This window comes from Sylvia atricapilla, chromosome 6, assembly GCF_009819655.1.
Source record: "Sylvia atricapilla isolate bSylAtr1 chromosome 6, bSylAtr1.pri, whole genome shotgun sequence".
NCBI lineage: Eukaryota > Metazoa > Chordata > Aves > Passeriformes > Sylviidae > Sylvia > Sylvia atricapilla.
In genome coordinates, this window is record NC_089145.1 from 46,889,154 (window position 1) to 46,901,873 (window position 12,720).

General features: G+C 44.3%; 1 protein-coding gene across 7 annotated transcripts in view; it reads right to left on the reverse strand.

The window, feature by feature from the left end:
- Positions 1 to 12,448, reverse strand: part of SYNE3 (spectrin repeat containing nuclear envelope family member 3) — a 66,159-nt gene extending 53,711 nt beyond the window's left edge. For 5 of the 7 annotated variants that reach the window (XR_010743867.1, XR_010743865.1, XR_010743866.1 and 2 more), the window contains exon 1: positions 1,903 to 2,475. Coding sequence is in view for 1 of the 7 variants with exons in the window: in XM_066321812.1 (XP_066177909.1) it covers positions 1,903 to 1,957 (55 nt within the window). In the remaining 6 variants the exon portion in view is untranslated. Of the gene's footprint in view, positions 1 to 1,902; positions 2,477 to 12,342 lie in introns of those variants that run through there. The other 2 variants (XR_010743869.1, XR_010743868.1) reach the window with 2 other exon arrangements.
- Positions 12,449 to 12,720: the final 272 nt, after the last annotated feature.

Below are 12,720 nucleotides of genomic sequence, written 5' to 3' on the forward strand. Positions count from 1 at the left end.
CTATTGCAGTTTCCACGTCTCCGTCACCCTCCCACAGTGTGAGCTGGCCAGGCAGGGTGGGTTAAAGAGCACGGCCACATCTGGTGTGAGCTGCAGAGATGAGCACGGCCACATCTGGTGTGAGGTGCACAGACCCCTCTGGCCGGCTGGGAACAGCCCAGAACCACCATGGCTTCAGCACTCCGATGGCTCAGGACTCCACAACGGGGAGGAAGGAAGCACAGTCCTTTTAGCAGCCCTTTATACCTGATCAGGGACTGAAGTCCTGTTGTCTACAAACCCACAGGGGATGGGAACTCCTCCTACTGGGATTCATTATAGCTCAAGCAAAGAGGAAAATGGCAGCAGGAGCCAGCAGTGAGCATCATCCCCCAGTGAGGAGGACCAGAGAGTTATTTACAGTTGTGACCACAGATAATTACCGTGCTGAGCAGCACAAGTAAAGTCAATGCTTTTTCTTCTCACACGTATAATCCATGAGCAACTGCTTCTTAGAAATGGAGTACTAGGAGAAACCAAAGCTCTTTTATTCCCCACAAACATCTGAAGAGATCAAGCAGCTCTGCTCCACTCAGACCCCAAGAGGGCCTCAGGGCATGCTGCTTCTCAGCAAGCTTGAAAATTCCACCCTAAATATTATGGGACATATCTCTGGGGCTGCCAGAGAGCTAACACAGAGATACACGTAGAGCAACAGGGGTCCACATCAGCCAAGGATTTGTACACACACACCGCCAGACATAGCACTACCTTTTCTCAAATACCTGAAAGAAGGAAAAGGTATAAAGCTATAGATTTGTTTAACCTGAGTAAGATATAATTCTTCTACAAGGAGTAATAGACATCACAGCACAAACCCAACTTTGGTCTAACAGACATAAAAATATCTCCCCACTAGTCTCCAAAGCTATCTTCTAAAGATAACACAAACACCTGCTGTATTTTAAAGGCATTTCATATCACTGAAAAATTTCTCCACTATTTCCCTTTCAATTTACAGATCAGGGCTCAGCAGGTACCTTGCAAAAGGTTGATTTACAAAACAGGAGAAGCCAGTTATCTTCCAGAAGGAAAACATGTCCAGCCCTGATGAGGACAATTGCTGAAGCACCACAGAGCAGAGCCTCTGATGACCTTGTTTGGGTCCAATGAGCACAACACAAGCAACAGCGTTCGTGCAAACTAGGCACTTTAGTTAAAAAATAAAACTGAATTTCTTTAGTCCCCTTTTTTACCTATTGCATACCTCCAGGTCATGTTTCAACAGTTATATACGCCACTTTAAACCCACACTCCAGGGAAGGGATCTCAGCAGCCCCAGTTCAGCAAATATTTTGGGGCTGTAAAAGCTGATATCATGTCTTGAGCACCAGCCACACTCCCAGCTCCCAACAGACTCTCTCTACTAACTTCACCGACCGTCCCTTATCTCCAACCCTTCTGGTGCACACCACAGGAGGGATATTTTGGCTTCCTCTCTCCTGCCTCACCAAGGAGCTCCCCATGCTGGCCTGCTGCTCACAAAACAATTTATCAGGCCTTATTTCATCACACTGGGCCCTCCCAGGCTGTGGTGCTGGCAGCAGGCAGGAGGGGAGGTGTGGGCTTGCTCTGGAGAAAAGCGCGCGAATGGCTGATCTTGGCACCCTTCACAGCTGGGAGCTGCCAGAACCCTCTGTCATGGCTCTCCTGCAGCAGGCCACTCACTTCTATTTCCCCTTTCACTAGAATTCAAATCCCTGAAATTTCAAGACACTTGATATCTTTAATATTTCCATGTCTCTGGCAAGTTTAATGCAAAGCAGAAAATCAAAAGTTATTAGGAGCCAAAAGATACAGACACTGCCCGTCACAACCATCTCACTATATCATGAAATAAAAGGAACCTTGTAAAAACCTTACCAAAATCCTGGGAAATCTGGTAAAAAGGGTAGGTAAAAGTCTGTGGTGATTCCATCAAAGTTGCCTCATGGGTTCCCAGCCTGGCCTCCACTGAGTGTTAGAACAGCAATTCGGCACAGTTGGCAGCACGAGCAAGTCTGGCACGAAAAGAAACCAGTGGCTTCCTCCTTACTAATGCAGGAGGAAGCCCAGGACTTCCTCTCTGCCTCCTTCCGTGCTGCAGAACTGAAAGAGGAGATGGCAATCCAGAGATATCTCAGTGCAGAAAGGAAAAAATTAAAAAAAAAAAAGAAAGAAAAGAAACCCAGAGCTGGGCATGCTGCCGCTGTTTAAAACGTAGGTGAGATTTAAATAGCAGTAATCCCCAGAAACTATCTAGTTCAGGTCATCAACTAACAAGCTGGTTAATTCCTGTAAGGATTAATGCTTGAAATTATTATGCCTGACAGATGTTTGCTGAATGGGAGGTAGTCAAGAATACACAGGATGAAGACCAGCAAGATGTAAAAGTGCAGGCAGGTACGTCAGAGCTGAGATTTTAGAAATCATTAACTCATGCTCTAACATAGTAATAATTTTCCTTATCTTCCACCAGGTTTTGGTTGGTTTTTTTTTTGTTTTTTTTTTTTTTTTTTTTACTCTCAAGGTCTCTAGCAGGAAATTCCCTTCACAGACTGACACACTAATCTAGATTCTGCTCTCAGTTACAATCATGCAAGACAAAAAGGAGGTTAGCTGATATTTTCAGGAAATACCTCTGCTGCACAACTTGGCTGAATGGAATATACTTTGTAGGCATTAGCTGTCCCTCATGACACACACATGATGAATTCTCCTTTCCTAACTCCCCAAAACGATTGGAAAATATAAAGCAGCATTCTCCCTTGATTAATGGGATATCCTGCTGGGTACACCTGCTTTTAGACATTCCGTAAAACCCACTGGTTTGGTCTATCTACCCAACTACTATTTGGTGTAGATCTAAGACACTCCAGGACCAAAACAGGTGCCACTTGCTCAAGTTGGTGTAAATCCAAAGCAAGTGTGTAAGGCAAAAAATCTCTCAACTTTTTCAGTTGCTGTATGTCAGACTTCATACTACACTGAGCAGCATTTCTAGAATTACAACTAATATGGAGGAGATGTGGAGAAATCAGTGAAAGCAAAACATGGGGGGAAAGCTGGTTTGAATTCTACCTTCCAAATTAGAAGCTACAGATAAAAACAGGGATAAAACTGTGAGCCTCTCCACCCATTTTGGAATCAGGCAGCAAAGGGAAGAGCATGGGGAGAAACTGAAGAGAGGAACAAAGACAGATGAAAACCTAGGTGGAAGAACAACAGTGGAACAGAAAATGTTTATCAAGCTAGCTCTGTGAAGTTGCTAATACAGAGAATTAACTGAGGACCAGTAGCCTCAGAGAGGCTGTGACCCCCATGTCCAGTTGCAACCTCAGCACAGCCAGCCAAACAGAATTTTGGTTAAAAAACCCCAAAGGACAGAAGAGAAGGAACAGCTTAGGAGTTAGCAATGCTGATTGTACCTCTAGAGGGGGAACCTGACATACCAGCTATTTTCCAACTGTCTTGGTAGCCTTTTGCTACCATGAACAATCCTTAGAACTATATGAATATCTCAAAATATATCAGGATAAGAACATCTTAAAACACATAAACATGCAAACTAAACTATACAGTGCCTAGGAGATGTAAACTGGACATTGGTCCACTTATCTTAAAGTCAAATCAGTTGTTTTAGAATTGTTTTGTTTGAATGGAGGGTTTTAAATGCCTATAAGTGAACCCTTTATAACTTTTCCCTTGTTCTCTCTCTCTCTTGTGGTATATCTCCAAAGTCACTGCAAGTTTGCCACAGTCCTGATTAAAAAAACCAAAAGCACTGAAACTAGTAGAACTGAGGAAGCAGAGCAACAGCAGCTTCTAAAACAAGGTAAGAATCAGTCTCTTTGGATGACTAATCTAGAAGGCAAAGGAGCTCCCCTGGTGAGTACAGACAGCCACAAGCAACAATGAGAGGATCAAACTAATAGTGAAAAATGCAGCATTCACCAGAAAACTTTGTGTAAATTAGTATCACAATGCATTTAAAATATATGAATACCACATTACCACTTGAACATAATTCCCTGTAGAGTGAACTTGATTCTATCTATTGCCATGCTTTTAAAGGAAACCAGCTTCAGAAAAATATTCCAAATGTCCCCACAACATCTGACCTGCCATTCTCTTCTTTCCCATACAAAGAAGTCCATTTTCGGTTTCAGGAAGGAACGAAACTGCTTTTCCCACTCTTCTGGCCAACTATCATTTCTGTTATGCTAATGGAAAGCATTTGAACGGCCCCTTCTTCAGGCTGACAAGTCCAAGTTCAAAGACGGATTCAGTTACATCTGTAACTGTGGTAACATCTGCTGTAGCTGTAACTCTTGTAACACATCTGTCGGATGATCTTAGGTTACCTGGCAGCCCGTGGGCACTGCGAAGGAAACATTTCTGCAAACCCAGAGCAGCCCGCAGAGTTAAGTGACTACACTGCCCCACTGATTAATCTACTGTAAGTGATACCCAGGGCAGACTGGCCTCATTGCCCACTAACAGTCTGCATCTTCAAGCAGGCAGGGATGTATCTGTCCTCTAACTGCTCAGGAGACAGACGCTGTCACCCCAGCAGGGTTGCAAGGGTTATAAATTATAAAGTGTTATCTGAGGCCTGACAAAGAGCTATGAAACCCCTCAGACAGGAAACAGAGCAGCAGTATAAACATTTTTCTTCAAACACAGGCAATTGTGTTACATATTCTTACTACTCTGCAGATGATATCTCTAACTATATTTTAGTTGTCAATTAGAATAACTTTGGTACAAAGGGACTGTCAGTGCAAGTGCTTCCCACCAAGGAATCTGGCTTCAAATTGCTGTGAAAGGACTTTTCAGAAAAGGAACACATCAAGCATCAAGTTGTCCTAAGTACTGGGCTTGGAGGTACTGGCAGGGATACCACACACAAGTGTCAAGCTCTTCATCCCTCTGGTTTTATGCAGTTTCACTCTGTGTAAACAATGAATCATTATGAAGAACTTAATCATTAGCACAGCCTAATGATTCAGGTATCCTTTCTGGCAAGCCGAGCATCTTAAAGTTCTGGCTTACATCATCATTATGCTCTCTTCCATTCAGCAAGGAAAAACAAAATAAAACAAAACCAAAAAAACCACAAACAAACAAAACCCACCACCAAACAAACAGGATTTTGATTTACCAGTTAGCATTAAAATAAATGAAAAAAACCCCTCAACCCACACACTAAATCAAACTCTGAAAAATGTCAGATCTCACCTGAGCAAGACTAAAAGAACCAAGGAGTGAGTTAGCTACTGATATAGTTGCTTAACTGAGAAAAGCATCAATTTACAAATCCCTAAACTAAGGTGTAACCTGCTAGTAGCAATAACAGCACTTCACAAATACCTGTGATAGCTGACATAGGAAGGGCACTATAGAAAATAATTACCTCCAGAGCACTGACTAACTCCAACTATTCAACAATAAAAGGACTTAGAAAAAAAACAAGGGGCTGTCACATTTTAAGTATTGGGATTAAACATGTTGACATAACTACTTATAAAAAAGGTTTTTATAAACACCTTCATCTCTTTCATCAGACAGCAAACACTATTTCACTCTGCAGACCAGAATGACAGCACCAGGTCTCCTCCATCATGAGGTAATCACAGAATGGCTGAGCTTGGAAGGGACCACTGGAGCTCATCTAATCCAACCTCCCTGCTCAGTCTGGGTCTTCTAGTAAAGAGTGTTACTCAGGATGGTGTCTAGATGGCTTTTGAGTCTCTCCAGAGGAGACTCCACAGCCTCTCTAGGCAACCTATATTATCACAATATGCAATAGCTGGACAAGCAAAGACCTAAGGGGAGAAATAAAGTAATGCTGAAGGCAAAAATACCTTTAGGGTTGCCAGTAGCTCCATCCCAAACAGGAATTTCTCTTGTAGAAAAAAACAAACCAAACCAACTAACCAACAGAACACCCTCACAAAACAAACAAACCAAAAACAACAATAAAAACACAAACAAAAAACCCCAAACAAACAAAAAAACCCAATCCAAAGACACTTGAAATATCTTCCTTTTTGTTAGTCTGCAGACATTTTCTGTAGACTGGCATTTCACACCAGCAGCACAAATAATAGAGTCGGCACGTTTACAATCTGAGGAGATGAGGGAAAATCCCAGGCTCTGGTAAAGCCAAGGGCAATTCTGTCACAGAGTCAAGATTTTTGCCCTGACTCCTTTGGACTTAAAAGACAAAGTAACAAGTATATTTCTCCTTGGGTGCTCTCTTAATCTGGAGATCTAAATTAATGCACGTCTGTGGTGTTTACTGAGTCAGTGTTAAAGTCTTGTACTTCACACAAAGCCTGTGCTTAACCTGCTGCACCTATAGACCAATTCTGCTGACTTACATAAGAAAAACATCACCACATTTGCCAGCTGCTGTCATCTGCCATTCATATAACCACTACCGATGACTTGAGTGCTCATGCAAAGACTCTTGCTAAAGGGATTGCACAGCCTGGGGAAGAACTGACAGCTTCAGAACTGTTATTTAGTCACAGAAACTTTAAGGCAGGAGTGTATTTTCTCACATGACCCCATCTTTGCACTGACTTTGTAACTGACTTGAAAATGCAGTGGGTACATCAGTGCTTGTGCACTTTCCACCTTCAGCTTCCCAGAACTCCTTCAGGCTGCACCAGGGTACAGAGCCTGGATAAAGACCAGCTGTTACATCTCTCAAACTACCCCTCAGTCAGAAACAACACATGTTTGTATAATACAATTGCCTCATTATAATGGCAGGAAAATAGCACAAGCATGTAATGCTTTAAATAACATACCACTTCTGTATGAGATGGAGATAAAACACAGCCAAAAGTAACCTCTATACTTTTTTCACAGTTTAATTTATTATTGTTGTTGTGTCAGTCCAGATGAGTGAGTAGGAGAGTCAGTGTGTGAGATAATCTTTTAGGGTGAAAACTCCAATCCTGGTTTTTAAATAAAACCAAGTACCCAGATCCACTGTGGGTGGTTTACTGTCACACTTGTGATACCCTCCCACCTGGTACCTACAACACAGCTGCCACACACACCAAGTGTATGTACCCTGTGGGTAAGACGTTAGCGTCCCATTTCACAGATGAAGACACTGGTGCTCTCAACAGCATCTGTCTTTCAAATGCAGCCTTTGACAGACCCAACAACACACAAAGCATCCAACATCACTGGCCCCATTTTAAACCTCTGACTGTACACGCTCCTTCAAGATCACAGAGCAAACTTGTGGCAGGTCACATTAAGGGAGGTTTAGACTGGACGTTAGGAAGCACTTCCTGCCTAACAGGGTGGTCAAGCACTGCAATAGAGAGAGGCAGTCAATGCCCCAAGCCTGTCATATCTGAGGCATTCAGTGCCCTCAGTAATGTGCTTTAACTTTTGCTCAAAGTGGTCAGGCAGTTGCACTCGGTGTGTGTTGTAGGTCCCTTCTATTCTTATTACAATCGTGATCAACCACAAGGGGAGCAGCATGTAGCCTTATGTAAAGTGTGTCTAGGATTCCCTGGTGACAGGCACTATATTTACTACGAAGAACATTAAGTTCCCCAGCACAAGCTATCCCACGTGGGGCTCTCATTCAGCTTGTGCTCCCAAGTATTACTGTCACGTTTCTCAGAATGCTTTCTGCATAGCACAACTGTAACAGCAGCTATTTCACCTATCAATGCCACTAAATAAACACTAATCAAGAACAAAACAAACAAGCTACAGTTTGAAGTAATACTTGAATTCCAATCAAATTACAATCTCTTGGTTCTCCCAGTTTCCTGCTGTCTCTTAATTTCTTTCAGTATGTTTTTTATGCACCTGTTCAGAGATATCCCAAGGGTGAGACTGCCCTGTAATCCTCAGTCTGTTATAGTCAAAGCAGAAATTCCCTTGAAATTCCTTGATATGAAGGACTTCATATAAAGTCCATGTCTTTTATTTAAGTGTAACATAGAAAAGAAGTTTGTAACAGCAGAGACATTAAAAGTCAGTCCTGTTTAAGGGAAAGAAATGTTTCCACATCCCCTTGAAATCAATTCACTTTCCTTGAAATACAATTAAGCTGTGCACACAGACAGAGACATCAAAGATTGCTTATTAGCTTGATAGGGGTTCTCAGTGAGAACCACCCTGGCCAGACCTCCCATTCTTTCCTCAGCATTGAGGTGGGGTCACTTGAGATACCTGAAGTTAAAAACCCCAGGGCTCTACTCTCTGAGAAGTTTTTCTGTCATTCAGGCAGTACCATCCCGTGATGCAATTTATCAGCAATACAGGAACACATGATAACCAACAGTTCATGCTACTTTAAGTCGCTAAAGCAGTGAACCCACAGCAGTGTCTAACAGACAGCATGTTGCAGAATCATCAGTCCTTGTGGAGGGCAAGGAGTGACTTGGAGCTCCAGCTCTGAAGAAGGGTGTGTAAGGACAATCCTTGTGTAAAGATCTCCAGTTTCAGTTTAAAATACTCCATTTCCTCAATACTTAAACTGTTATGCCCTCAACAAACACTGGAAAACAAACAAGAAGAGTAAACTTTCAAACAAAAGAGCAAGACTATGTTTAAGTTGATGCTGACAACACTGCAGCTACTCATGGCAGTATTATAAGAAAAGTCTGCATATGCCAATATCAGTCTCAGGCAATAAAATTGTATTTCAGACCAAAATGTAAGCAAAATTTAAGGCTGTGACATTTGGGCCTATAACTTATCAATATCAGGCTGTTTTGAACTTTAAACACTGCATTTGATGGCAACTGAAGATGGCAACCGAAGACACAATAAGACTTTTCAGTTTTTCTCACCTCATTTCAGACTACTTTAACCAATATTAACTAAAGGCACTAAATTCCTATCATTCAGTTGTTTGCAGAGCAGACTTGCATGATTAAAAGTCTGACCACCTGTTTTGTATGTTTTTATTTCATAGAATTGCAGCCTGAAGAAGCTGAAACATCACTGACCATCAGTAAGCACTACTCTAAAGATATTTTCCTTCAAGAGAAGAGTATTCCACTTAATGCACTCCAAAGATAGTGAGAAGGTTTTCAGCCAGACTCAAAGAGGTATTGAAGGACCTGGAATTTATTCCTGTTGATCTCAGGTGCCTGATACCTTTGTTTTCATATACAAAACATGCCAAGCAAAAAAATCCCTTGCTAGCTACAACCGTCTGTAAACATTCCTGGAGCTCAAGAATTTTTCCCGCTACAATGTGTTTTTCTCCTTTCACATGCCTGAATTACCAGGAATCACACTTGGCCCACAATCCTTATGTGGACAAGATACACAATCCAGTTATTAGGGGACAATGTCCCTTTCTAAGGGCACCACTGCACCTGTCTATATGGTAGAACAAGTTTGAGAGGACATGTCAAAGCTGTGCCACAAAACCCCATCTGCTGCTGACAAGGACTAACAATTAAGAAAACCCAAATCAAAACAGAAATCCAGTATCTTGTCATTGCTACAAATGATCTGGGATTTGTCCTGCCAGAACACATTATTTCTGTGAGTCAGGATGAATGGTCACTGCTTTTGCTTGGTTTCATGGGAATTAGGCTTATATGATGGCAGTCTTGAAACTGTTGGCCAATTTTATCAAAATAAAATAAATAAAGACACTAGCTGAGATCACAGCCCTTCTGTACTTGTGCAAATGTGCGCCTGGCAGAACAAAGACAGGAGTTGTGCCCTGGAGATGCAGGGATGTAAAAACAAAGCACTCTGTGACCAAGCCAGCTCAGGAAATCAGATCTACACAGCTCTGTTCCTTGGTTGATTTAAAGTAGACACTAAACTGTACCAAAGATTTCTGGTCCTATGTACAAAATGCAATGTAACATATCTGTGTTACCTGTATTCTTTGAAGTTTTAAGGGATGCCAGTTCAGAGACATTCACTCAAAAAATCCTTCTCCTTTTCTCTTTACAGCTTCATTCGCACCAAACACAAATATTGCCAAATATGAATGTATCACTCAGCCACTGAGCTAAAATCTTGGGAAAGCTAGCAAGTGTCTGATTTTAGACTTGCTTTTCCCTGCAGGCCTGTTTCTACGAAATCTGCAGGAACTTAATTACCTTGGAGTTGTTCTCCTTATGTCATACTTGGCTGAAACTGGGAAATGGCAAAAAAAGTGTTACATAAGGGACGCATACCAAGACTCATGTGTATACATATATTAAGTGATGGCAAAAAACCTTGTTTCCAACAGCTGCCAATTACCTTTCTGAAGCTGCAATGCAGGTGTGGAGCATCCCCTCAGGCAGTGGAATTGCTCTCCAAAGTCATGTGCATGCAGGTACAGCCACATTCTGAGGCCAAGCATCCACAAGTGTATACAACAGTTTTGAGGATGATTTGTAAGCCACGGGTAAGTGGAGGAGCACAAAAAATGGCTTATTCCCAAAGAAAAGCTAGACATCCTTTTCAATGAGGTTAGTACACAGAGGCCACGCAGAGGACATGTGTGCCAGGAACAGGCTTGGAGGTATGGTACAAGTCCTGACCAAGATGAGAGGGAAAGGAGGAGCACTGGAATATGGCTGAAGGGAAGAGCTGCAACTGTCAGAAGAAATACAAGAGAGGGAAGCACCACAATATCACACCTTGAATGGTAGCTAATTCTGTTTTCCTTGGGAATTTGAGGGGACTCTGGATCTGATGATTCACAAACAACATGGAAACAGCATTAGAAGTAGGGGAAGGCTGTTCTTATAGAGAGACCATCGGCATTGTCAGACTCCATTTCCTGACAACAAGTTTGTAGGGAACAATGTTACTGTGACTCACCAAAAGATGTTTGTTTCTTGTGGAACAAAAAGTCACCACAGGACTGAGTGCAGTAAGTTACATTTCCTTGAGATCCAACTGGCTCACACACTTGGCAGCCACAGAGACTGTGCCAAGCTGGTGTGCATTTCAACAACTGCAGATTTGAGACACTTCCAGTAAATGAAGGAAAACACTTGAAGGCAACCAATCAGCTTTTAAAGTTTTGTGGCATTTTTTAAATTCTTTCCCCAGAAAACAAACACTGCGTGCAAAGATTTTCAGATGACATGCACCACGCCAAGGGCTGAAAACTAACATTGAAAAGTAGAAGCAAGGAAGTGGCAAGAGTAGCATAGTGATTTTATTTTTCATGAATGATTCAAGGCAGCCAGGCTTAGATTTGAGGCAAAGGAGAAGACAAGCATCCTTGCTCTGATGAACTTGCAAAATAAAGCAATGTCTTGCAACCATAATTTTCACAATTGGTAATACAATCATGCATAACTCCTGCAAATTTCAGTCTGTTAACCTATTTGAGTAGATCTATTTCTATGAATAAAATTTTCCTGGACAAAGATCTGAACTCACAAGGCCAAGCCAATAAGCATGTATGAGAATCCAAAGCCTTAGTATACCTTGGCTTATGGGGGAACTTTACATACAGAAGTTACACAGAATGTTAGTTGCTCTTATAATAGAAAAAATGTGAAACTTTCTAAACTGTGAAATTTTCTTTCTGCTTAGAAAGAAAATGCAAGACAAGGTCAGACCCTCTTAAGGGGAATCAAAGCCAAGATGGGATGCATCCAATAGGTTTGAAGGGGAGAGAAGTGGGAACGGAGAAGAGGAACAAGGACCTTGCAAAACCGCAGCAGAGTCACGGCAGTGGGGACCTACAGATGAAGAAATGTGACAGTAACGCTGAGCAACCGCCTTTGGCAAGAGCCCGACATCTGTCTGAGGAAGAAAAGTTGCAGAATGCAGCTAAGCGCTGAACCAGGCTGGCTCTCGTTCGCAGATGCGATTTTCTGAAAGAAGCTAAATAAAGGCTTTACCCGTTTAGCGTATATAACTTAGGGAGACATGCTGCGGTTACTGCAGCTCCGGTATTAGGCGTATCGGGAGCAGACGGGGAGCTCTCACGGAGCTGTCCTGGCAAGGACAAGCCCTGCCGGCGCTCCCGCTCTGCGGCCCGGCGGTGCGCGCTTCCCCCGCTACACGGGCGGCCGGCCCGGGGGCCGAGCGGGGACCGGGCTGTCCGAGCAACAGGAGGCGGGTCTGGAGCCGGGCTGACAGCGAGCCCCGCCGAGCCCGCCTGCCCCGCGCCGCGCTCCCGCCGGGGAACGGACGGCACGGGACAGCACAGGACAGGACGGGACAGCACGGGACGGGACGGGACAGCACGGCACGGGACAGTGCAGTCCCAGGCGCCGCCGCCTCGTCGCTTCTCCCTCCCGCAGCCCCCCGACAGCCGCAACAGGCCCCGAGCAGCGCAGCAGGGCCCGTCCCACTCACCGCCGCGGCACCGCCGCCGCTTCCCCCGCGGGCAGCCCCCGGCCGCGCTGCCTGTCCCCCGCCGCGCCGCGGCCGCTCGGGCGCTGCCTCAGCCTCGGCGGGGCCGCCCGCCACCGGCCCCGGCGCTCCGGGGGCTGCGCGGAGGACCCGCCCTCGGCGGCGCGGCCCGGCCCGGCGGGCGGTGTTATGTAAGCCGGCCCGCCCTGCCAGCGCCGCCGGCCGCCGAGCCCCCGCCGAGGGCAGCGGGGCCGGGCGCTCCTTGTGCGGCGGCTGCGGCGGGAGGGCGGCCCTGGGCGCCAGGTGAGCACCCGCGCCCTGCTGTTTTTGGCAGAGTAAAACGCAGCTGAAGAGGAGAAGCTGAGTTTCTCCCAGTATCGT